The 27,414-nt window shown below is 40.2% G+C and overlaps 1 protein-coding gene across 2 annotated transcripts in view; it reads left to right on the top strand.

The window, feature by feature from the left end:
* The window catches only part of MAMDC2 (MAM domain containing 2), a 100,398-nt gene extending 76,078 nt beyond the window's left edge, over positions 1–24,320 (top strand). The window contains exons 10-14 of one of the 2 annotated variants that reach the window (XR_014787766.1): positions 6,981–7,074; positions 10,414–10,562; positions 18,538–18,797; positions 22,836–22,920; positions 23,324–24,320. Coding sequence is in view for 1 of the 2 variants with exons in the window: in XM_084834335.1 (XP_084690461.1) it covers positions 6,981–7,074; positions 10,414–10,566; positions 18,538–18,797; positions 22,836–22,920; positions 23,324–23,388 (657 nt within the window). In the remaining variant the exon portion in view is untranslated. Of the gene's footprint in view, positions 1–6,980; positions 7,075–10,413; positions 10,567–18,537; positions 18,798–22,835; positions 22,921–23,323 lie in introns of both variants that reach the window. The other variant, XM_084834335.1, reaches the window with a different exon arrangement.
* The last annotated feature ends 3,094 nt before the right edge of the window (positions 24,321–27,414 follow it).

The raw sequence follows: 27,414 nt of genomic DNA, 5'->3' as shown, positions 1-27,414 counted from the left end.
AATGTTCAGAGTGAAAACAACAAACAAAACCTGCCATCATGTGCATTTGTTACAGAACAAGTATGAGAAAAGGACATTAAATCACTGAAACTGAATTTTTCAGACTACTTGTTTTCCTAGGGAATTGTATCCTGTTCAGTCAACATTGTTGCTTTTCATAGGAGCAGGGTTGTAGTACTGATAAGCTTGGGGCTGCAATATCAGTACCACATTAAAACAAGAGATCCTTTATAAATACATACTGTTGTATCTTGAAACAAATTTGTTTCCATGACTGCTCTAACATGACGGTGTCCAAACTGTATTTTTTTGGTACCTAGAGATCTTTCTCTAAGACTCAGATAAAGATATGAGTAAGTGCCAGATGAACCTCCTTGGGGAGATCATTCCACCATCAGGGTGCCACAGCTGAAAAGGCCCTTTCTGTTGCCACCCACATAACTTCAGAAGGTGGGGGGCATCCAGAGAAGAGCTTCCAATAAAGACATACATGGACAGCAGCATCTGAGGAAAGATGGTCCTTTAGGTGCCTAGGTCTGAAGCCATAAAGGGGTCTAAAGATAAGCACCAACATTTTAATTTGTGCTTGGAACCAGACTACAGCCAGTTAAGCTCTTTCAAAACCAGCATGATATTGTCCCTAGGGCCTTTCCCACTTAGCAGTGTATGAGCTATATTCTGAGCTAACTGAAGTTCCCAAGAAGTCTTCGAAGGCAATTCCACATATAATACATTGCAGTATCAAGTCTGGAGGTTACCAGGGCATGGGTAATTTTGGCCAAGTTCTATCCAGGACAGCTGGCAGCTAATATACCAGCTGTATCTGGTGGAAGGCACTGCATGCCTCAGAGGCCACTTGGGTCTCCAATTATAAGGCTGGATCTGTCAGCACTCCTAAGCTGTGAACCTGACTCTTTAGGCAAGTGTATCCACTTCCAGATCAGGTTTAACACCACTTCCACAAGCAGACAAACCACCTGTCAATAGCACCTCCATCTTGTCAGGATGGAGCTTCAGTTTATTGGCCCTCATCTAGTCTATCACTAGTACTCCTACTGCCTTACCTAAATCAGATAAAAAAGAGAAAGAGAGTTGGATGTCATTAGTGGATTAACCACTGAGGTTTTTAAAAATTATATTTAGTGGTATATGTCAGGAGCGCCCTAGCTGCCTCTTGCAGTCCCCTCCAATAGCCAACTCAGGACACAGATGACGAGGATTCTTTCCAAGGCTTTATTCCGTTATGACTCTTTCAGATACTAATCACTAGCGACTAAGCAAGGAACAGCACTGGGGAAAGATAGCAGAGTAACCTAAGCTCCAGGTAAGGCAGTTGGTCCCCGTTTGAAGGAGAACCACGAGAAGACCCTGAACTTATGGGCTAGGCAGAGATCCTCCCTCTTTCCCTTGGGTCCTCGGGACGGGACCGTTGTTTGAGCGCCAAACGAACGGTACACCTCCTTTCTGCGTCCTCCATCTGTCATCGCTCCCTGCATCTGCGCCGAGCATCCAGCAAGCCCCCCTCCAGCACTCTCTCACTGCCAGGGTCACTATCTATCCCAGGAATGCTGGCAGGAGGAATCTCTGCCAGCTGCTGTATTTGTGAGAGATGAGCGAGCTCCTCTCCGACGGATTGCTGTTCTTCCTGAGAATCAGAACTGCTCTGGGGCTCTATGGGCTCAGTTTCCACCCTGACAGTATATAAGTGTCACAAATAAACAAATAAAAATAAATAGTGGACTGATGACACTTCTCTCTAAATCTCTGGATAACCTCACACCGCAGTTTCATGTTGACGGAGAAGAGTGTGGGGACAAGATGGAACCCTGTGGGAATCTGGGCAGGGACTGGGAAAGAGGTGTGAATTGGATATATTCTGGTCAAGAACAAACTGAATCAAATTTCTAATCCATCCAAACTTGAGATGCATGGTCCCTGCTTCTCCCTCTTTGCTCACTGAAATTGTTTAAAAAGAGTATTGGCTAGCCAGTTTTTCCCTCTGCCTTAAGTGAAGAGATTAGAATAGTTATGTCTGAAGCTGAACAGAGGTAATACAGTTCATATGGAAATCTACACAGGAGTTGGTTGAGCTGTAGTATTACTGATTTAAAGAGGTCTGAAACTCTTACACCAGTTTAGCAGTAAATAAGAGGCATATTGCCACCTTTAAAATGTTTTCTTAACATATTACCCTTGTACTTCATGAAAATGCATGGACTAAAAACTCAGAAATAAGTTTTCCATAAGATTATGTTTAGTTCTGTTTAAAAGAAATGGCAACAAAAGGCTTCCCTTGCTGTCTTTGAGTTCTTGACACTTGAATTGAAGGAGAGGAAAGTTTGACATTATTATTTTAAAATTATTACTAGAAAGCTATTAACTGTGGATTTATATTTGTGCAGCAGTAGAGGTAGAATCTTTTCCCCTGGAGGTCTTTAATGTAACTTAAATAAAGTTATGCATTTATGTGTCTTAAATAAATTATCACAGTGATGTGCAATTCCACACTGTTCCAGTAATGGGTTGATGGAGCCAAATAGACATAGAGAATTATACGTCCTTCCTCCTCAATTGTCTCCCTCGCAAAATGTGAACAGTTGCGTTCTCTTTCTCTTTTTGCCTTATATATTGTCCCTCAGTTGTCCCTCTTTATCCTTTTCCTGTTCTTTGAACATCTGTAGTAAACGAAAATAAAGATCTCAAGAAGAGTAAGGAGGGAGGTGCTCCACTCTGCCTTTTCAATTAACAACATGAATGGAGAACATTCTATGTCACAAGGAAATTCTGTGTAAATAATAGTTCTCCTTTATTTAGATACTGACTATTCCTGAAACAGATACCAACAGTAGAGCCTTAGTCAGGGATATCCTCATATTGCAACAGTTTTCAGGATGCCCCTGGAAAAGCAGTGGAGTTGCAGACATTCCCCGAGAGAATAGCAGAAAACATAACCTTGTACTGTAGTGGGAATTCACCTGTTTTATTGTTGAATAGGGCAAGCTGAAAGTTGGCTTCAATTGACTTTTTTTACCTAGTGTACCACATAAAATTAATCTCCAGCTTTGTTAATATAAAGACTGTCATGTTTCTCTGCGTATCTGCTCTCAGACTCAGGAACCTGTGTGTTTTGCCTAAGGCAAGAGGCAGAACAGAGTTACAGCTGGCCTTTGTGTTTTTAGAAATGGAGATCAGCCATTGGCTAGGTTTGCACAATCAGCAGGGGGAAAAGGAGCCACTGTGGCTTCTTCCCCCGCCCCTGTGCATGCTACTCATATGCCCACCATTTGCCTAATTACCTGTGATGTGGTACAGGTTATTGTGTTGTTCGAACCTGCCTGGTGGGGGTGGCTTCTAAACTTCCCCACAACCCATGGCTTTTTGTAGGGGTTTCCCCTGCTGCGTACTGTTCCAGGTTTGGACGACATGATAACCTGTGCCAAGTCGCGGGTAATTAGGCAAATGGCACATGTGTGAGTGGCACACATAGGGGTGGGAAAAGAAGCCATGGTGGTTTTTTTCCCTCCTACTAATCGTGTGAGCCTGGTCATTGCTTCTATACTCCAAAATGCATTGCTTGCTGTAATCTGATACCTGCAACACCTACCACTGACTAATTAATTCAGACTGCAAATCTCCATTTTGAGAGTGAACCTATCTACACTTCAGACCACATAGCCACAACACCTGGCTGAATTTTTGGACTTCTCTGGTTGTTCCTCCATCTGCTGCTTTTTCTCTCATTCAGACTTATGAAGAGTTCTGGAGAACTTGAAAGCTTGCACATTTTTGTTGTATTTTGGTTGGTTTTAATAAAAGTATTTCCCAATTGTGGATTTTGTTTTTGTTCTCCTCATGGACCAGCAGGGCTATCTTTGATGTTGTTGTTGTTGTTGTTGTTTGGCTTATAAGGGAAGCCAATAAATCCTTCCGGGCACACGAGGACACCAGGATCCAGCTCAACATTCTCAATTCTTTATTTGAAGCAGAACACCCATATACAGTAGTTCTGTGCCTGACTCCTCAGTTTCAAAACTCATCTTCAAAACCCCATTCTTTTTTTCTTGGAAAGAACATAAGTCCTCCACTTTCCTAACATTATCTTTGGTAGAGAAGCTCAGAATGGATTCTAGTACAATATTGTGACTCATCCTGCTGCAACCATTGGAAGCTACAAATGTATATACTTAGCACATTAACAAACTGTAGAAATGTTTCCTCATAATATAACCTCTGTGTGTGTGTGTGTGTGTGTGTGTGTGTGAGAGAGAGAGAGAGAGAGAGAGGGAGAGAGAGAGAGAGAAATAGCAGATGGAAATGCTGTAGTTAAGTTTGGGTTTCGGTTTGTTTTTTTAAAAAAAGTATTGTGTATATGTGTGCTTTATGCTTCAAATTGTGGTGCATTGTATTGTGCCCAATAAGCTCGATAGTGCATAAGATAAACAACTGGAAATGATAATTCATTTTATATTCACTGCATAGATTAAAAAAATTCAGCTGAGCAAAGAGGCATAAATCACAGGCTTTCAGATACTGAGGCAGAATGTAAAAAAAAAAAAGATTGCTATGTTAGTTCAGGAGAAGCAGGTACTGGAAAAGCAAGGCGTTATTTACATTCAGTAATAATAGCCATGACGGATTGCTTTTAGTGTTTCTGATTTAATGTTGAAGTTATCACAGAAAGCAAGATAGCTCGTTTTATTTGGTCTGATAAAATGTGATATATACTTCAGCTGTCATATTAAATTAACAGAAGACTATAAAGATTCAGACCCTTTAAGGATTTATAATATAATTAAGATTCCTTCACCAAGAATTATTAGGAAAATCACTTTTTAAAAATCAATCTCTTCCAAGTTAATATTCAGTCACAACCAGTCATCATTTCTGTGCAGTATCCAAGAAGCAGCTGGATGCCACTTAAAATACATGGAAAATATGCATCCACCAAAAGGGCCTACTGCTACAACTCATATTTGACAGTCATCTGCAAGTTGTTTAACCAGTTCAAACTGCAAATAGGACTATGTGGATTAATTAACAAATCTGAATGGCCCTTGCCCAGATTTGGAATGTTGACAAAGTGTACAGGGATTTCAATTCAATCTCTTTACGATTTAATTGGAAGAGTAACTGCAAAGATGTTCCAGACACTGTCCAGAAAACAACACATTTATAATTGCATTTGCTTTCTCTTGCAAAAGGGCTCCTTGCTTTGAGCATAAACCAGCCAATTAGCGGTGGAAAAATTACAGCCCAAAACGGAATCTCAGCCAGCTGCAAGAGATGCAGTAGATTTTGGCCTTTACACACTGATTCTGCTAGTAATTATTCTGAAAAAAGGAAATCACTGTCAGGTGTAAAATGAAAGGCAACAAATGGCCCTTTCATAAAGTCAGACATGCACTTTGCATAAGTCACCTGCCTACTACCTCTCAATAATAATTCTTCATGGAAACAAACCTTGTTTCCCTGAAAACAATGGCAACCAAGAATTACACGTTTGTTGCTCTTGTGCTATTATGAGAAGGCTATTCTAAATCATTCCCAGTAGTGACCGTTCCACACACCAGGCCATTTGTATGCAGTGGTTTACCACAGATTGAGGACTTGATTTACAGAGTTATAGAGAAAAGCACCCTATTAGTGCTACTGTGCACTGATAGTTTGCGTCATAGAGAAGCTGCTATGAAAAGCAACGGAAACTGGCTATCATGTAGCAGTTACTGGCTGGGTTCACACACCATGATAGCTCACATTCAAGGTTGAGTGTGGGTTGTTGATGTACTGTGGGTTGTTTTTGAACCATGGGTTGTGTTGTGTGAATCCAGCCACACTAACAAACCATGGTTTATTAACCATGAACAATCCATGAAGAGAACCTATGGTTTGTTGTTTGGTTGTGAACTGTGGGTTTGGTTCGGTTGTTTGGTTGTGAACATGGTTAACAAACTATGGATAGTTAGTGTGGCTCGGTTCACACAACACAACAACCTAGACTCAACCTTGAGGGTGGGTTGTCGTGTTGTGTGAACTGTCATTATGTGTGTACAAAAGTCACACATTAACAACAGACTTCATATTTGAACACCTAGAAATAGCACCTTTGGGTTTCATAAGTACCATGAATATATTGCTTGTATTCCTCAAAATCCCATAGTCATTGTGCATTAGGCTCCATAGTTCTTGCTTTATACACCTTTTAATAGAATCCTGGTTTTGGCTTTGTTCATACTAGGCTTCCCCATTAGCAACAATCCCTGCAGTCACTCTCCGTACTGCAAGGTTATGTCTTGTAATAGTGAAAAAATGAAGGTTACAGTACTTAACTTTCTATGCAAGCCCACAACTTACGAAAAATATTTCTGTTTCAGTTGTGTTTATTGGTTTAAGTGTGGGACACAATTCTTAACATAACTCCCTCCCACATGAATCTACCTATTGAGTCAAGTGTCCCATTTATTTCCGTTCAGATGACCTCATGATGACCTGTCCATCCATGTGTATTACAACCTTTTGTACAGAGCTGGACAGGAATTTATCAGATATTCTGTTAAGCAGAAATTAAGATATACAGAAGTGCTATTTAACAGTCTTGTGCTGAGATGGGACTACATTGGAAATATAGTGAATTAGAAACTTCATTCAGCTTAAACGGCTTTTCTTCCTATAGCTTCATTAGAGAAAACTGAAAGAGAATTGCAAATGAGATATCTTACTAATAAAAGTATTTATTTTGGCTGGAAAGATTCCCAGAGTGGCTTACAGATCAGTGAGAACAAGATAGTCCCTGCCCTCAGGCTTACAATCTAAAATGACATGACACAAAAGAAAAAAAGGGATGGGGAGGCAGAAGGAAAAGAATAAAACTCAGGCACCAATTGTCAATGTTATAAAGTTGTAATTAAGTAGACTACAAGGACTTTTAAAATGAAGGCCCTTAAAAACTAAGATGGTTGGCATATGTTTTCTGCAAATTTCAGGTGGTGTTTGTGAGCTGGTGTAGAAGCTTTTGGGATTGCGGACTAGTGGCACTAGACGATGTATCAGTGAGTTTAGGAAGCTGTCATGCTGCTGGTAAGCTAAACGTGCATATGAAGTCCGTATTATGTCTTCGTTATAACTGTTGAGGTGTACTCTCCAACAACAATAATCTCTTGCTGCATAGAATTCATTGATGAAATCCAATGAAGTCGTTCTGCTGATGGAACTCCTGCTGTGAGTGGAACCAGGAGGGGGGATGATTCCCCCTAAACCCTATGCGCCCACTAAATGTATTTATTTATTGCATTTATGCCCCACCTTTTTTTCCTCTTGCAAGGAACCCAAGGCAGCTTACATTATCCTCTCCATTTTATCCTCACAACAACAACCCTGTGAGGTGGGTTGGGCTGAGAGTCTGTGACTGGCCCAAAGTCACCCAGTGAGCTTCCATGGCCAAGTGGGGACAAGAACCCGGATCTCCCAGCTCCTAGTCCAACACTCTTGCCACTACACCACACTGGGTTAGGGAACCCGCCACAGCAGATTTTTGTGAGGAACAGGGGACTGCAGAGAGGAGAAGAAAGGGAGAAAGTCCTGTCACGCAAGTGTAGTTCCACTTGCACAACGTTGGATCCCACCCCATGTTTTTCTGTCAGGGTATCATGTGACATACCATATTACATTATTATTTAGTTAGCTGTGAGGCTATATCCCAGGGGACTTTGTGATACAAATGCCTTTTTCCTATCAAGTGGTACAGGTGTACAGACTGTTCACACATGCAGGTCCATCAGGACAGATGGGCAGAGTCACATACGTGGCCGTGCAAAGAGATCTCACCATTCCTGGCCTGGGTCTGCAAGGACTCCTCCCACCTCCACCCCCAAAACACACTTGTTTATACAATGATCTTGGGCCCCTCTTGCCCTTGCACACAAGCTGGGCTGACCTAGATCATTCACAGTGTCAACTACTTATCTTCAGGAGAGTGCTGGAGGGCAATGGAAAAAAAAATGCCCAGCTTCCAGTCATGCTGGCAGTTAGTGCAGCCAAATGATGTCATTGGCTGCTGTGGGCACTAGGAGCTGGCCTATACACCTCCCTCCCTACATAGTCCCATAGGCCTTCCTGGTGACCACTGTGCAGCTTATTTTCCACACTCATCAAGTAACTGAGTAACAGAAGTATTCAAATTGAACTTCAGTGGTAAGGGAAATGGAGACTTTCTTTTTGGAAAAATTCTCACCACGTCGCACTTACTACAAGTTAAGCCCATGTGTAATTTTTCTTCTCTTGTCTAGAAGGAAACAAGACGGTTTCCTTCTAGTCAAGGAAGGGGATTGCAGCAAGGTCATAATAAACTATAATGTCTGTGTTACGTACGATGCAGTTTTGATTCTCCTGTATCAGTAATGCCCGCATTTCTGCGGAAATGTCTCCCAAAGTTCCACTATGGCATTAAACTCCAAACTGTGAATGTAAGAAGTTTCTGTGCAAATCTGCTATTAGGGTCTGATTCTTATTTCTGCAATACCAAAGCAAACTATGATATATTCATAGAGTCTGCACCTGATCAATAACAGACTTAGATTTTTGTTTTAAGTCTAGAATCAGGTCTATTTTATTTATGGTGGTTTAATCTATATTATATTTAGGAATCCTAAGCTATTCTGCTTGGTATTTTCAGAAAGCAGTAAACATAATATGACATCAGTGGATAATTATTTTTTAAGAGACCAGAAAAAAGACATAAAATTGACAATTTCAGAAAAAAGATTAGGCCATGCATCAGATTTGTGTAGTTAACAAGTGAAGCTGATGACATAGGGTGAATTTCCATGTAACGCTAAGCCACCCCTGTGAATAAATGATGTAGCAACACATGGTACACCCGACAGGTGATCAGGCTTGCCATAGGTTGTTCTCCCCCTCAATCCTCCAGCCGGCTCCATCACATATCCCAGGGGACTTTGTGATAAAAACTGTCTTGTCTCCCCCTCCCTGCTCCGATTGCTTCCCCTTTAGGTTCCTCCTTTTTTTGTTTTTGCTGACTCAACAATGTGCAATTGGGGTTGCTTCCATTCACTGCCTTAAACACGTCCCCCCCATATTTTGGTGCCTTAAAAATGCGCAATTGGGGTTACTGGGTTTTCTTTTTTTTTAATTGTCGGTCTTTCACAGGGATACAAGCATGCACTTATGGCTTTCTGATATGTATAGTCTTGCCTGGTCAATTTCCTTGTCTATTTCAGCTGTCAAAGGGAGTGGTGAAGGGGAGTAGGTACAAACAAAGAAATTGACAAGATAAGGTTGCATATTGGCTAAATTGTGTACAGTTGCAAAGGACCAGAGGAGAAATAATACTAAGGGAGAGGAGGGACCCAGTGCCACAATTAAGAAGCACTGAAAATTGAGGGGGGAGCCAAAGGAGTGAGTGCATCAAAACAGAGGGGGATGGGAACCGCAGTAATTGCAGCAGTAAGTGCTCTGAAAAGGAGCTGTAAAAAGGGAGGGGAGTTAATATCTCCCCTTTTCTGGAGTAGCTGGAGATTTGGGGAAGTGTTGAAAAGGTGGGGGACACTGAGATGTGTCAGTCCAGCACTTAAAAATTAGAGGATCACATCACCAAGGATGAGATATTGTCCTCCCTCTTTTGGTGCACTTACTCCTTTGCCTTTTCCTCCCAAGTTTCAGTGCTTCTGAACTGGACTACTGAGTCCCTCCTTCCCCTAGTATTATGTTACCTACTCACCTTCACCACTCCCTTTGACAGCTGAAACAGACAAGGAAATTGATCAGGCAAGACTACACATATCAGACAGCTGTAGGTGTGCACTTGCAAAAGACGGTCAATGAGGAGAAGGAGGAGGGGGAGGAAAGTTACGACCATAATTGCGCATTTGGGGGGCACCGAATATTTTTTTAAAAATTCCAGGGAATGAGTGACAGACCTTCCAAAGTGCTGTTTCGGCACTTTGGAAGGACATTCACTGGCAAGATCACGAAATGTGAGTGGCATGGGCTTTTTTGACACTCTTGCTGAGCAATTATGTAGCCAATCACCACAGTCCACAATAAAATTGGTCTCCTGGGTTTGGACAACACAATAACCCATTGTGGATGAAAATAACCCTACAACAAGCCATGTGTTCTCAGCATAGCTTGTTCCCAAAAAATAAGCCACCCTACAGAACATGCTCCGGCTTTGGACAACACAACAACCAATCATGGCTGGCTGCCCATGATGGGTTGTCGTGTTATGCGCACCCACTTTTTGCCTGGCCTACGCCATATATATATGTGTATGTATGTATGTATGTATGTGTATATATACATACATACATACATATTCACTTACACACACACACTTTAATTATATAAGACCAGTTCATACACACTTTAAACGATAATGCTGCAAATTCTTTGTTGCAGATATATTTCCTGCTTTTCCTGGAGAATGTACTTTTGAACAAAATGAGTGTGCATTTACTCAGCAAAAGAGAAACCGGAGTGGCTGGCATAGGAGAAGAGGTCAGACTCCTACATCTTACACTGGACCGAAAGGAGACCACACTACTGGGGTAGGTGAGTTACAGTTTAAATTGTGAGTTAGATGGCATTGGTTATAATATGGAAGGTCATAGAAGGGTCCTGAACATTTTCTAATGCAAGGCAGGATGCTATAGGTAAGGCAGGAGACTCCAGAGTCCTTTGAGTCAATGTTTTTTTTCTTTTATGTACACCAGTCATTAACCATAATTGCTTATACTGTAATGGGACTTGCAGAGTTAAAAAAATAGACAAAACAAATCTGTTAAAATGTTTGCTGTTTTCCTATTAATAACAGACATTTGGTCCAACTGCACTTTTTTTTTTTTTTTTAGAATATAATCCAATTTATCACCAAAACCAGCAAATATCACAAAGTTCCCAGTAACACAAAAGCCTGTACATTCTCTTGATTCTTGTTACACCTATACATTACAAATACGGACCACTTTTCTGTAAATCTGTTATTTCGCTGTCTTCCCTCTCTAACCCTACTATGTTAGTTAACTTAACCATATATATTATTTCCCATACTTTAATAATCCAGTCATCAACTGTAGGAGCTTTCAGTTTTTTCCAGTTTGCCGATATCAGCATTCTGGCAGCTGTTAATAAATGCACTATCATTTCTATGTCATCAGATAGAACAATTTCCTTAACATAACTAAAAAGAATAACTATTGGATCCAAAGTTAGTCTATATCCTGATATAATCTCAATTTCATCTATTATCTTTAGCCAATAGCCCTTAATCACTGAGCAAAACCAAAATACATGGGCCATATCTGCATTAGGCATTTTACATCTCCAGTACCTGTTATCACCCTTATGATAAATGCGGTTAAGCCTTCCAGGTGTTAAGTACCAGTGGAACATAAATTTGAAAAAAAATTCTTTCAGGTTTGTGCTAATAGTCTGCTGTGATATATTATTCCAGATCCAAGTCCAGCTGCTTACTGGAATCAGACAAGTTAGTTCTCTTTCCCAGCTTTTCTGATAATTATTAATTGTAAGATCTAAATGTAATAGAACTTTATGGAGCTTACTTAATAGGTTTTCCTGATTTTATATCATCACATTTTCAAAGGTGGTTTTTTCCCCAAAGAGGTCTGAATTTCCTTAGTAACTTTAAGGCTATACTTCTGAGCTGTAGATACTGAAAAAATAAAGGTTGGGAGTATTGCATTTCATTCCGTATTTGTTCATATGATTTAAATGTTCCCTTGTCTATAAGTGTGGTTATTTCTATTAGCCCATGATTGTACCTTAAAGATAGATTGCCTAATTGCGTTTCATCTGTCATCTCGTCGTTATACATAACAGCTGTTAATGGAGATAAACCCGGACTTAATACTCTTTTAAGTTTCAACCAGTTGTTAAACAGGGTTTTGGTGTATGGGTTCATTCTTAATATATTTCTATCAAATTTATTACAGAACCATAGAGTATTTTTCAACTCCGTTGAGACATTATAATGTTCTAATTCAGTTGCTCTATCTGGATTAAACTATGTCTTCAAATGCATAAGCCTAGCTGCAACATAATAATTCTTTATGGATGGGAAGGCTTATCCGCCATTCTTTGTTGGTTTTATTAAAGTTGTTTTTGCTACCCTGGGTTTTTTCCCATTCCAGACAAAATCTAAGAACATTGTTTGCCAGTCTCCAAGTATCTTTTGTGGGACCTTTAATGTTATGTTTAAGAACAAAAATTATTTTTGGAGGTACTACCATTTTTAAGGCAGATATCCTACCCATCCGTGAAATATGAAGCTGGTTCCAGCGGGCCGAGTCATCTTTTACTTCAAGCATGACCTTACGATGATTATATTCTGTTAAAATACCAAGATTTTGTGTAATCCATACCCCTAAATATCTAACTGGGGTATTTTTCCAAGGAATTTTATATTCTTTGGTAATCTTAGGTTTTGTGGAATTATCCATATTGAATCCAATCCACTCTGATTTGGTAGTGTTAATTTTATATTCTGATACTTGACCATATTCCTGCAACAAAAATAGAAGTTTGTCATAAGTATTCATGGGATCATGTAAATAAATAACTATATTGTCAGCATAAAGATTTTGACTAATTTTGAACTCTTCTCTACCAATCTTTACCCCCTTTAATGTATTTTCCATTCTAATAGCTTGAGCAAGAGGTTCTATAGATAATGCAAATAACAAAGGAGATAAAGGACAACCTTGTCTAGCGCCCCTGCTCAGACAGAATTTGTCTGAATCAACACTGTTCACAGAGACACAAGCATTGGGATTTGTATAGATCATTTTAACCCATTCAGCAAATTGGCTGCCTAAATCAATTTTATCCAAAATCTGTAACAAGAACTTCCATTCTAGGCAGTCAAATGCCTTTTTGGCATCTAAAAAATTAGTCCATATGGTTGTTTAGATTTATTAACAAGATGTATTATATTTACTAATTTTCTCATATTCGTTGCCAATTTACGATTTTTAATACAGCCTGTTTGATCTTCTGATATGTGATTAGCAATTATTCCATTTAATCTTTTGGCAAGGATGGATGTCCGTATTTTGAAGTCTTGGTTCAAAAGAGCAATAGGTCTATAAGACTCAACTTTTGTAATATCTTTATCTTTTTTTGGAATCATTACTATACAGGCTTCCTCCCAGGTTTTTAAAAGAGAGTGAGTTGTCATGATCTCGTTCAGTACACCTAATAATGGTTGTTCTATTTCTGTTAAGAATACCTTATAATATTCTGGTGTAAAACCATCCATACCTGGGGCTTTGTTTTTTAAATCCTTAATTGTGTTATGTAATTCTGTTAAGGTAATAGGCCTCTGTAATTTATATCATCTGGTGTTACGCTTGGTAGTTTGACCTTATTTAGATATGATTAAATATTCTCTCTGGAGGGGTTGTTCTGAAGTATATAAACTTTCATAAAACTTTTAAAACTCATTTGCTATATCTTTAGGTTTAGTATAAACTGTACTTCCTTTCTTTATTTGCATAACCACTGTGCTATGTTGTTTCTTCTTTAACATATAAGACAGTAATTTATCGGCTTTATTACCTTTTTCGAAAAAACGCTGTTTAAGATATCTTAATGGTCCAACTGCACTTTACCATGGTAGATTGCCTTGTGTATGAGAGAGATACATATGTGATACATCATCATGGTTCCATTTCAGTCTCCTCCAATAAGCCTGGACAGTATTTGAAACAGTAATTAGTATAGGAAAAGATGTGAATGAACAGAGTAGTCTTAGCATTATGCAGAGAGCATTCCAGTTTTCTTAACTGGCAATAGGGAGTGTATGGCCAAACCCTTCAGTATTCAGTTGTAAACACAAAAGGGAATCCACAAATGTTAGGTATAGAAAGACATTTAATAAGTGGTACTGACAATCATACGTTTCCATAGGTTTGATGAAACTAGAGCATTAATCAAGTAATTCTCAAAGATATGAACATATTTGAACCAGATAGCATGTTGATGGCTATTGTTCAATTAGGTATTTTTCCTGATGCCTGAACTCCATCAAGAGGACGTTATGTCAGATTCTATCAATTAAAGATAATAAACAAAATACTAAACAATGTTTATTTGTAGTCAGGGAGATTTCCCAAGTTTTGAGACTATTTGAGGGGAATTCGTTTGCTTGTGTGTTTATGTTATTTGATCTGCTGAATCCAAATTCAGTGGAGGCTGGTGGCTCTTCACATGTGAATGTGAAATTCCGGGTTTCAGTCAGAATAAGTCCGGCCTCCGAAAGAGCTATCCATGGTACTGAATCCATTCTGGGGATGGGGTTCAGCACCTTGGATAGCTCCTTTAGAGTTCTGGCTGGTTCTGACTGAAACCCAGAATGGTTCACAGCCCCACTGAAATCAGAGCCACCAACCTCCACTGTCCAAATCTGGCTATACCTAAGCAATACACTTATGTCTGAACCTAAAAATCAAGGATGGCAGCTATGATGCCTGATGCCAGCTCCTTATTGCTTCAGTACAAGTAGATTTGGATTCAGTGGGTAAAAGCTATTAAACACACTCAAGGAAACAAATTCCTTTCAAATAGCCACAAAATGTGAAAAATATTCCTCATTATTCCACTCTTCTTCTAAAAATCTTAGTTTGGGTTAGCGAGAGAGCATGAGAGCACAGAAATCCATAAACCAGCTTAAAATGCAGCATAACATTACTGTATCCAGTCAGTTCACTGAAACGTAAACTACTACAACTGAAAACTTGGGAGAATAAAAACCTCTTATCCTGACAATAAAAACTATACACAACTGTTATGTAGTGGGCTTCCTGATAATGCTGGTCTACAATTGATGTACCATCACTCAAAAAGCAAAGACTTCCCCTAAGCACCTATAGACTTCCGGCATTTCTACACCAGCCTAAAATCCTGCATTTAAAACGGGGCTTTCTGCCTCCGTTTTAAATGCAGGATCACAACTGACTTTACATGCACTTCCTTTCCCCTTCTCCCCACCCCCATTCTCCCTGAATCTGAGTCTTCCATTATCTTCCATTGCTCTCGCTTCTCTTCTTGCCGCTTTAACTCTTTTCACGGAGGAAACTGAAGCGGAATACAGTGGGGTAGTTTGATAGCTCATTATCCACAATCTATTTAAAAATGGAACAAAGGGCATTTAGTGCAGGAGGGTCACGGCAGGGTCACTACGTCATGTAAAGAGCCTGCAAATTTCCGTGAAGGAGCAATCTCAATCTCAGGATAAAAGCTCTGTGTGGTGATGCCCTTTATCTGTGTAGAGGAAGGTAACTAGAGTAGAATATCTCCAGTCAGCCTTAGGAAACAGGAAGCCACACTGGAAACTATTGCACATTGGCCACTGATGAGGTATATGTCTTGGCATCAGGTCATTTTCAATACTGTATTCATTCTGATACAAATTAGATTTGTCTGAAGACAGCCAGAAGTTGCACACAAACACCCTACCCACCACTTTCCTCTATAGGAAAATAGTACTAACCCCCCCCACTTCCCCATAACATCCCTCTAATAAAAATAATTAATTTTAAATTGATGTAATTAATGCAATTCTGTACTTATTCAGAAACATTCTTAGCATCTAACAGCTGTTCCTGTTCTTCTTGGTACTCTTTCAAACTTCTGAGAATGCCATCAACTCTATTACTTTCAGAACTGATTGGGGTGGCTGCAAGGAGGGGAGATAATAGACATTGCTTGACAACATCAGGAGGAAATAATAATGGAATCATGCAAGAGAAGGTGGAAAATATCAACTTGCTGATTATTATTGTATTTATTTATTAGATTTATTAGCCACCCATCTGGCCGGCTACCAGGCCACTCTATTAGTGGCAGGATTAAGTTTGAACATGCAAACCTGTTCCTGCTGACAGTGATGGGATGTTGCATCTCATCTTTTTCTGTACATTTTGTATGTCCCACTTGAAAAGCACTGAATCCATGGTGGTCAGAGGAAAAAATGCGTCTTCTACCTATTAAGCAATAAGTTCTTTTTATTGCTTGGATTTCACAGCATAATCTTTCATGCGTTTTAGATTTATCAGTTTTTCTGGATTTGTATCAACATCTTGTTTACTGAACATATACACCAATGCTATAATACTTTTACATTCATTCATTTATTGTAGTAAAAGTACAAAAGTAGTCACCTTGGTCCAATTTCTTTCTTGATACACATTCACACATCTGAGTGGTCACAGGGTTAATAAAATGTTCATATAAAGGAGTTTAGTCTGTCTTTCATGATGCATCTTTAAGTGGAGATCACATTTTGAGCTGTTCCTACTTGAAAGGGAAGAATTTCCCCAGTGTTGAATTAAATGTGATATTAATTACTCTAACTAAATGGCTTTATTCAGATTATTAAATGTTTGTGACTTATGTGGGGAAAAACTATGGCAGAACTATTCACATTAGGACACCAAGTAAGAGAGAGAGATGGGTAATTTTCTCACAATAGAGCAGTGTCTGGCAACAGGGAGATGAAATGAAATGAAATGAAAACTGTCATTTTCTGAAACAAGTAATGGTGAGGAGCATGATAGGTGTCTGTAATAAAGGATATATAATGAGAGTGCTAGATATCAAAGAGGATTACCGTATACATCATTAAGGAGACAAACGTATTTCCATTGGTACAACTATTCAGGGCTGTTTAGTCTTCAGCAAATTCACACACGTAACATTTTACAGAGAATTTGGTATCTGGCAGACAAATAACCTGCCTAATTTAATCAGATTAGGATTAAAAAAATAAATGTGGCTTTAGCTTTTTAAAAAGGAAGTTTCTTGCTTTTATACTTCATGAGACGTTTTAAAACATCCTGGGAATCAACGTTCCAGCCAATCTGCAACCCTGTGTGTCCTGCACTAATCTCAATCTCTTTCTCCCTTGTGGTGCCTTCGAATGTTCTATTGCTCATATGCCCATTTCAATGTTTATTCTTCTTCTGCCAATACACTTTTGCCCACTGTACATAAGAGATATATGCCCCCTTCTACCTCTTATGTACCTTCCTTCTCCCATCATCATACCACTTGCTCCTTGGAAAGGGGAAAAAACTTGAAAACCATCAGTGCTATATTTACAGAGAGGAATGCAGGATATATGGAACTATGTGGAAATAGCGCTCATTTTCAAAACTGTTATTAATTTTCATAATTAATTCCAAGTACATAATGTAGGCTTTTTTGGAACAACATATTTTGAGTTTCTTTGGCAGAGGCTATGAAGATCTCTGATTTGACCAGAAAGCATAGACAAAAGTGAATCATTCTGCACATAGCCATATATTACAATTAATGGATTAAAGGCTTTCCCTCAGATGTGTGTATTTATATGCAGAGGGTGGGATCCAATGGTGTTGCTCCACTTGTGGAACAGCTTTTGATCTAGGAGAGGGGGATTTTTGATGATACCCCCTTCCCCCTGCAGCCCCTCCTCAAATTTGTTTGAGGGTTGGGGATCTCTCCAGAACAATGTGGAAGTTGGTACTTTAGGGAGAATCAGCAAAAATCTCCCCCCTTCTGTCAGTGGAGGTGTCTGCTGTCTGATGAAAACCTATTCCACCCAGACACTTCCAAGTTGTGTTAACTTGCATAAACATCACATTTGTATTTAATTTTTTTTTATTATACTATGGGCAATCTGTTTGGCGTATAAAAATTATCACGACCACAGTGGTTGGTTTCACACTTGCCCTTTTCTCTGGAATTTCCATCCTTTGTTCACTCTTTTTAAAAAAACAAAGCATCTACACATCACCATTGACAAACTGTTGCATGTAAGTGATTTCTGTGATTTCTTCTTGTGCTTTGCATTTTTGGAGGGTGATAAAATGTAATTACAGCTGGTCCAGTGAGGACATGCAGAGTGCTGTTGAGACTTTTACAGGCTACTTTGCATTTAATCAAAAACCTCCTGTTGGTAGATTTTACCTGTTTTATTTCTTCCTGTACATCGTGGTTGAGGGATTAAGAATGAATTGCCCATCCATGTCACTTTCCATTCAGGGTTTTTAAAATTGCTGTTTTGCTTTCATTCCCCCCCCCCCCCGCTTTTAAGAGAAAAACAGCACTATTTCATTAAAAAAGAAAAATGATTAAAGACACCACTTCCTCCAGAACAGCAGATGACTAAGTAAGGGGAAATTCATCACTAATCCTCCTGCCATGCTCAGGAGGGTTCACCAGGTTGAAGCTTCAAGAGGACCTTTGTTGAATGGGACTTCTGGGTAAAAAGTGAACTTATAGAAGTATCTCCACATTGTTGGATAATATAGCATTACCTCAAGTGCTGTCTGGAACCACTGTTTTAGTTCTACTTCAAACTAACTGCAGAAAAGTAATGCCTCGACAGCACTAAGTGTTATTTTGTGGAAGCAACTAGTGCCTTTTCTTTTAACCGAACTGTGAGCAGCATAATTCCTAAGACAACCTAGGCTACCAATTACAAAATTTATCAAGATGAATAATTTTTATTTTTTTTTAAAGGATATTATATGTACATAGAGGCATCTCACATGATCTATGGACAGAAAGCACGGCTTATTTCAAGGTTACTGCGACGGACCTTTGGACATCAGTGTCTTACATTTTTTTATCACATGTACGGAGCTGGGACAGGTCTATTAAATATTTATGTGAAGAAACATGGTGCTAAGGATGAGACCCTTATCTGGAGAAGGCGAGGTGAACAAAGCATCACATGGTTAAGAGGCCAAATAGAATATACATGTGATAAATCTCATCAGGTAAGCTAACAGTAAAGTGATTAATCCCATCAGAGGGAATGTTCATGGTTTGTTATCCAGGATAATAACCATTTAACTCACTTCAAACTCTGATGCCTTTATATATGCTCTAGAAGCTGAGGTAAGTTGTATCCAAGGAAAAGAACCGTGAGTAGAATCTGGAGTCCTTGATCACCTCTCTTTCACCCTATGATAAATTATAAAGAGCAGGATTGTTACCTATTTAAAATGTAGAGATTCAAAGTGCCCTTAAGCCATTGTCATTGTCGAGATCCATATTGTATGCTTTTTTCCCACAGCCTCATTACTATTTTCTCTATACAGATGTATAGCCTGACTGGCATTGGGTTATAATTCCAAACTCTTAAACTGGCCAAGTGTGTGCCTATTTGGGTTTGCACTTTTAAATGCACCTTGACACACACACCCGCCCCCAATGCAGGACATTTTGGAGAGATCTTCTAGCTACCTAAATCCACACAGAGAAAGGTCCCAGCCAGTAAGTACAAGTAATGTGCACAAGTGACCAAAGACAATAAGCAAGGGAATAAGGCTGGAACATGTTGATTCAAGGTAACAATGAGTAACTCTGAATCAAACTCCGTTATTGCTACCCCGATAACCGATAGCTTAGATAGGCTTTTCTGGCAGCAAAGATTAAACTACTCCTTTCCTAGTAGTTAAATCTTGTAAACTCATCAGAGGTACCACAATGTATACAACTATCACTGCCTATACAGGTACCATTACCTGTACAGAGCTGGCTTCAGACACATATGGTGGCTATGAAAGAAGAAGGGATGCAGCTGGAGAGTAAATGTTAAAGCTGCGATCTTATGTACACTTCTGTGGGAGAAAGCTCAACTAAACAGAGTGGGTTAAATCCAACGTAGCTGGAGTGGACTTCTGCTCACACAGTGGAACTTTTCCTTTTTCTCCTCCCAAAAATTTCTCCAGAGGGTTGGGGCACAGTGGGCTGTAGGGGGAAGGGGAATCCATCCTACTGACAGAAGCCATTTCATCAACATTTCATCCAACACCATTGAATACAACCCACTGAAACTTACCTCTGAGTAAACATGCAAAGGATGGCTCTGGAAGCTGTTTAAAACTTCTATTCTGCTTTGCAGCAACGATTTAGGTACTTGTTATTTAGGACTTATCAGCTATAACTGAAAAGCTGCAATACTGAAATTTTAAATTGAAATTTAAAATTTCCAACAATTTAACACCAGGCATAAGGAAGATAGAACTGGAACCTTATGTGATTTTTTTACAAAGAGACATAGCTTACCTGTAACTGTAGTTAGTTGGGTGGGACATTGAAATGGTCTGACTTAGGGTATAATGAGTTTCCCATCACATAGAAAAAAAGATTCATTTCTTGGAAATACATTAGGCTTGAACCTGACCTGACTGCAAGGAAGCTTGTGCAATGGGACATTGCTATCTCTTCCTCCTCCTCTCCCTCCCAAAGCTTCTCTCGCGGGCCGGGGGCTCCTCCTTAACAGTATGGGATGGGATGCAGGATGCTTCAGACATATACGCTCTCCAATACTTGTACATTAGGTATTAAATTGGCATTGCCCTTACACATTGGCTCAAGAATCCATTTTGGTTTTGGAAGGCATAGCGCAGAAGCTGCCAGAAACATTGTTAAGGCTCTGAACTGTCACAGAGGCACAAGAGCCATAGAATATACTTGCTTCCTCCTTGATTAAAGTGACTTGTTCCCCGTAACTGCAGAAACATGTAAATACCTGCCTGACTGTCATGCCACTACCCTGCCAACTGACTGTCAGGGTGGAAACTGAGCCGATAGAACCCCAGAGCAGTTCTGATTCTGAGGAGGATCAGCAATTCGTGGGAGAGGAGCCAGCTCATCCCTCACAGGCACAGCAGCTGGCAGAGATTCCTCCTGCCGGCATTCCTGAGATAGATAGTGCTCCTAGCAGTGAGAAAGTGCAGGAACGGGGCTTGCTAGACACTCGACGCAGACGCAGGGAGCGACGAGTGATGGAGGGCGCGGAAAGGAGGCGTAGTGCCCGTTTGGCGCGCAAGCAACGGCCGCCTCCCGTGGACCCAAGGGAAAGAGGGAGGATCTCTCCCTAGCCCATAAGTTCAGGGTCTTCAAGTGACTCTCCTTCAAACGGGGATCAACTGCCTACTCGGAGCATAGGCCACTCTGCTGTTCCTTGCTTAGTCACTGGTGATTAGCATCTGAAAGAGTCATTAAGTTGTAAAAGGATTAAAGCCTTGAAAAGAATCCTTTCGTCTGTGTCTTGAGTTGGCTATTGGAGTATACTGAAAGAGGCTGCTAGGGTGCTCCTGACACTGACCCATGAAGATACCTTTGAATTGGTCAGTAGTTCTCAGAGTGCCACCCCCCCCCTCCTTATTTGGCAAAGATTTCCTCTACATTTGTGTTTCTTTACCTTTTCTAGCTGGTCCACGTACTACGGGGTGTGTATACTAACCAAGCAATTTTTCTCTTCTGTAATGAATGTGTATGAGTGTATTTAAAGAACAAAAATCTGTAAAACAAAAAACTAAGTCTATGCTTTTGGACTTGAACGAGTGTTTGAGCTAGTTGCATAAATCTGCTGTGTGCGTTCTACACCTTTCGCTAAAGTTCCCCTAAGACCTGTGTTGGTCATTACACGTGTATATATGCAAGTTCCATGCCCATGTTAATGAAGTTGTGTGGCAACAAGGGGGCTATGGGGGGTGGGTGGGTGGAATTGTCCCAAATTAGAGGGCATCTCTACACCAGCCTAAAATCCTGCATTTAAAATGGGGCTTTCTGCTTCTGTTTTAAATGAAGGATCACAACTGACTCCCTTTACATGCACTTCCTTTCCCCCTCCTCTTCCCCCTCCTTCTCCCCCATAGCTGAGTCTTCCATTCTCTTCCATTGATCACTGTATTGCCCCTGCAGTAGGCTTCGAACTCTTAATTTAGAGGTGCCAAGATAGTGATAAATCAGATCCAGGTTTACTTATAAGGAGATACTTTATTGAGTACAATCAGCACACAAGGGTACCCCAATGGCTGGATCAGACCTCTGAACCCAGAGCCATGGGGTAAAATGGGTTTTATACCATACATGTCAGCAGTGAGGCAGCATGACAACAGCAAGCATTAATTAGCATTTGTTTACACCTTTCTCAGCATAACAGTGCTTGGTCAGAAGGGAGAGCTTTCCCAGCATAACAGTGCTTGGTCAGAAAGGAGAGCTTTCCTAGCACAGACACCTGCAGCTCAGCATAAACATAGCTTCACTTCCCAGGCACATCTTGATAAGACATTCTAACTCGTTATTAGTATGGAATGTGCTGAGGCCGCTATTGACCTTTGACTCATCTCACATGCTCAAAGGCCCACTAGCAAAGGAATTGCACTGATAATGAACCTAAGCAAAGCATTATGGATCTCTAGGCCCCTCTAACACTACAGGTAACTTGGTTACAGGCCTGGGGTCAATACAATCGCACTCCTCTTCTTGCCGCTTTTCCTCTTTTCATGGAGGGAACTCAAGTGGAACACAATGGGGTAATTTGATATCTCATTATCTGCGATCTATTTAAAAATGGAACAAAGGGCATTTAGTGCAGATGATGCCCTGGGGGGTCACGGCAGGGTCATGGTGTCATGTAAAAAGCCCGCAAATTTCCATGAGGGAGCAATCTCAATCACAGGATAAAAACTCTGTGTGAAGAAAACCAGAGGCACCTTTTGTGAGTGGAGATGCCGCTGCTTGATTTTCAGCAACTCCTCCCTCCCACAGCAGTCCCCTGTGCCCCAGCCCACACCATTCAGAAGGATCCTCCAATCCTCCAGAGAGGCCTTTTGGGGCATACAGGGCTGGAAGGGATGGGAAAACACATTTGCATGAGCTTCCTTCCATTTACATCAGTTAAGAACCAAGCCGTAATGACTAAGGAATATTTCTGGAGGGTCAGCAGATAATTTCTTCATGTTCTATATCTTTTTTTAAGCCTTCAGTACCATTTATAAAATTTGTTTTTAAAAATACAGATTATATTTGAAGCAATTCGTGGCGTATCAATAAGAAGTGACATTGCTATAGATGACATTTTGTTTCAGCCAGGACCTTGTAAAGGTAAATGTTTTGCTTAAAGTTCTGTTTTACTTTACTACCTTTCTTGTATTTGAGTTGCATTCTCTGCTTGCAAGCACCTTAGGCAATGTACACTATTCATTTTATTGTAAAATGAGGCAGCTGCTAGTGGCAATTATGTGTTGATACTCTATAGATCTAGGTAGATAGTTCTTACCCATAATAAAATATTAAATTTTCTTACCAAATGTTACAAACAGCTTAAATTCCAGTAGGTCACTTTCTTGAGCTAAAGCAGTTTAATTATTTGTCTGCTGTGCCTGAAAAAGGAGAACTAGGCTTGTGATTAAGTGTCCCCACCCTGCCCCATCTTAACTCAGATTTAAATGATTACCTGTACAGTAATATGCAGTTACTTCAAATATTCTTTCCCCTTCCCTTCTAGAAATGGGAGAAACCACACTACAGTCTTCTGGATATTCTGCCGATTTTAATGAAATTGAATACTGAGCTCTGCAGAAGCACCACCTTGCTTAGCTACAGGAGAAACTGCACAGCCTCACCCATCCCTTCAACTTTAAAAGTGATAAATATTGGACTATTTTCTTAAGGCATGGGAAGAATTCAACAAAGACTGAACCTTGGCCTTGCTAACAGCATTACTGACTCAGGGCTTCCCTCACTTTGTTTTTGTTGTATTTTATTTTGCATGTGACATCAGTTATTCTAAAGGGCTATTCATTTTGCACAGCATGCAGTAATAGACATAAATGCCTATTTTAAAATAAATATTTTTAGGCACATAATTACAGAAAGTAAAATGGACACAATCTGTCATTGTGTTAACTAAATCTGCATTCAGTGAATGTTTTGTCTTGGGCAAATAATAGATTTAGTTTAAGAATTTTGAAATAATGAAGAAAATATTATTGAACACTAGTAATACTGAAACTGTTTCAACTATTGTTCAGGAAACCCAATCTCTACAGGAAACCCTTGGTTATAATGCATGAAATGTTCCACATAAATGATTTTGTTTTGCTATTCCTTGTCAGCAATTATTGACATGAATCCATTTGTCATCCCTGCAGCTAACAGATTAACCTCTATAAGTGTTCTGTAAGAAGTGTAATTATGATACATCAGTACTGACCAGCATACATTACAGGGAACTCAGTTTGGAATGCAGTTTTTATTTTTATTTTTAATATCAGTGGACTTGCACAGAAAGGTCATTATATCATACTTAGCCACAAACCATTTGCATTCCTGTCAGAAATAGATGCCACACATTTGATTGTTGAATATTTTATAAATATGTATGGATGTGAATTTTGTATATGTATGTGTGTGCACATGTATACGTTCTTTTCTATCATTCTGAACCATCTAATAAAATGTAATTTTAAGTAACTTCTCCAGATCCAATTAGAAGTTACCAGAAATGCCTTTCATCAGCTTTGATTGGTATACCAGTGGCTTCCTTCCTCAGGAAAGGTTGGTCGTGTCACCACCATCCATGCAGTGGTGACTTGCAGATCAAAGTACTTCAGACTTCCTTTGAAAAGCATCTGGAAAAAACAGATGATCCAGAATGTGGCAGCCAGTTTATAAACTGGCACTCTTTGCAGTGAATGCTTCTGCTTTAAAAACTTCACCAGCTTCTAGCTAGCTTACAGGCGTGATTAAAACTCCTGGTGCTGATCTTTGAAGACCTAAAAGATTTGGGAACAGTATACCTGAAACCTCCTCCAACACAAGCCTATCCATGTGCTGAGATTATCGTTGGAGGCCCTGCTCAGGGTACCCTGCTGTCAGAAGTGAGGCAAGTGGTGAACAGGGACAGGGCCTTTTCTGTGGTGGTACCTAAACTTTAGCATACCCTCACCAGAAAAGCCTGCCTGGCCCTCTTCCTCCTTTCTTTTTAGGTGGCAAGTGAAAATACATCACTTTAGAAGTGCCTTTGAAGGAGGAGGTGGATAAATGATCATAGGAAGTGGTTTGCTGTTTGGAATTCTGTATTTTTAACAGATACTTCATTGTTTGTAGTTTTGGTGACCATGTCTTTATGGTTTGGAATGGATTTTATTAGCTGCCTTGGGTGCTTTTGAATGAAAACATGGGGTATTTTAAATAAAATACTTGGGTTATATAGCCCAGTATATTCTTTCTCCTGAAAAGTCCTCTAATTGTGCCATCAGCAGCAAAGCCAGGGTAAACACTGTTGGGCCCAAGCCTCAGCAGGTGGCAGGGTGTGTGTGTGTCCCACTGCTGATGACTAAAGCCTCCTGGCCCTGTTGCTGCTTCACTTCTGTTGTACGAGTAGAATGTGCTCACATGTTGGTTGTGTAGCTGGAGGCCCAATGAATCCACTAGACACGAGTAAGACTTTGGATCTGAAAGTACTTTATTGCATGGCCAGCAAAGGAGCAGACAGCCCTGACGGTTCAGTGGGGCGGGCTTTTATACAGGGAAATACATCACATATAGGGAAGAACTAGCCATGCTCTATTAGACACATTACTTGCAGGTACACAACACACACAGTTATCTGGGGAGGAACTGAATGTTCTCTCTTTGGACAGGGATGGAAGTCTGCCAGCTACTGACACTCAGTTACTGCACAAAATACAATGTTATCAGCCTGTAGTCTAGGAAGGTACTCATCCTCCCTTTGAATTCCCAGAGAAACTGCTGACAGGCTGTAATCTGCTTCTTAAGAGACTGTGCTGCCAAAACAAGGTGGGCTAGCGTTCAAACATGGAGTAGCTCTGGTTAAGACAGAAGCACAAGCATCTGTTGAACACCTTAAACAGATGCCAACGGCACTCTTACACCTGCGTTGCCATTCTGGGGTACACACAACACATAAGGGGTGAGGTTTAAAGGATTCTTTCCACACTTCCATTGCCACTTTGCTTAGCACTTGTTTTCTTCGAGGCCAAAGAGAGCAATAGGAGTGAGTAGAAGGAACAGCAGCTGCCACTGCCTCCTCAGTTGTCTGTCCTTTCTCTCTGGGCTGTGGTAGGGACTGGGCCCAGAGGGAGAGCAAGTGGGCAATTGCAGGGAGGAGCAGAAGGGTGACTGAGGGCATTTTGTCTGAAGGCTCCCCAGTATTTGGGAGCCAGCACTGCTTGGCCAGAGAATGGGGTCTAGGCTAGAATGGTAATCTACACTTAAAACAATAGCGGGATAAGGCTTTACCGGTTCTCTCATTTTGTGACAAGGTTGGTGCTACTGCAGCTAAAGTAGGATCCAGTATAGGGTAAGTGGGAGAATGCCACACCGACTATTCAAACTTTATCCAGACCTACTAATTATAAAGGGGAGGGAGAGAAGTATTTGGCTGCACCAATGCTACACATGGATGCAGCATGAGTTGTTACTCCCAGGTTTCTTCCTTTCGTCACCCTGTACCCTGAAGGGTGCAAGTGCCTAATGCAACACAGCTTTGCTGTACAGATGTATTGAAGAGTTCAACTTTATTTATATATTTACTACATTTATACATTGCCTTTAAGCCAAGGCAGTTTACGACAATTCACAATAAAAGATTAGGCTTCACTCAGGCTGTTAGTGGTCTCATCAGGAGCTGAAGGCATTAGCTTCCTGGCCTGGACTTCTCTTCTTAGTTGAGCCTGCCATTGGTTTTGGGAGGCAATACTGGTCTTGTCCCAGAAGCAGTTCAAGGAAATAATTTTTCTCTCTTGTACTGCCTGACCCAAGATGACTGGAAGGATACAGAGGACCACTAAGTGGTAACCTACAACAGTATGCATGTAATCACTTGGTAAGCTAGTTATATCATCTTGCAAAGGGTTTTTTGCAAAAAATCACATGCAAATGTGTGGTAAAATGGCTGTGCTTCCATACTTCATGGTAGCACAGGCTTAGCTGTGATCTTTTGAACTGTGATGGGAGTATGGAGCTTGACTCTAGAACAGGGCAGAGAACGAGTGATGAATTATTTCTACAGAACTTCAATATGCCAAGTGCTTTTCATTGTTGTGCCATGTTATCCTCACAGCAACCTCGCAAGGAAAATGAGGATTGCCTGAACTATGTGCTCAGTAATGCCCCTCAATGAGCTACTTGGTTAAGTAGTGCAAGCATATATTCTTTCCCAGCCCAATCTAGCCATTTATCCACTATGTTCATCAATTTTCCTTTAACTCCTTCTAACATTTTTCTACTTGTTTTGCTACCACCTACACTAAAATTTCCAATTCCTTTCTCAGCAAAATAAATTTAAATAAATTAACATTTCCCCCATTTATCATCATGGACAAACAATATACTCCACTGTGCCTCTTTCTTGAAAACTGGTCTTTTAAATTAAGCCCTAAATGTCTCATAAACATACTTGTAAAATTCTGTCTCTTCTATAATATTAGAATGACATCTGGTGGAGATTTCATTACTATCATCCTCCAGGTAAACAAAATGTCTTTATAGGACTTTCTGATGCCTACTGTTATAAGGTCTGAATGCAGGGTAAGTGAAGGGAAGGGGCATAGATTGTAAGGAAAGATTAAA

This window comes from Heloderma suspectum, chromosome 2 (assembly GCF_057233095.1).
Source record: "Heloderma suspectum isolate Gila_16-S chromosome 2, 16-S_ref, whole genome shotgun sequence".
In the NCBI taxonomy this organism is placed as follows: Eukaryota; Metazoa; Chordata; class Lepidosauria; order Squamata; family Helodermatidae; genus Heloderma; species Heloderma suspectum.
This window is presented reverse-complemented; position numbering and strand designations above follow the sequence as displayed.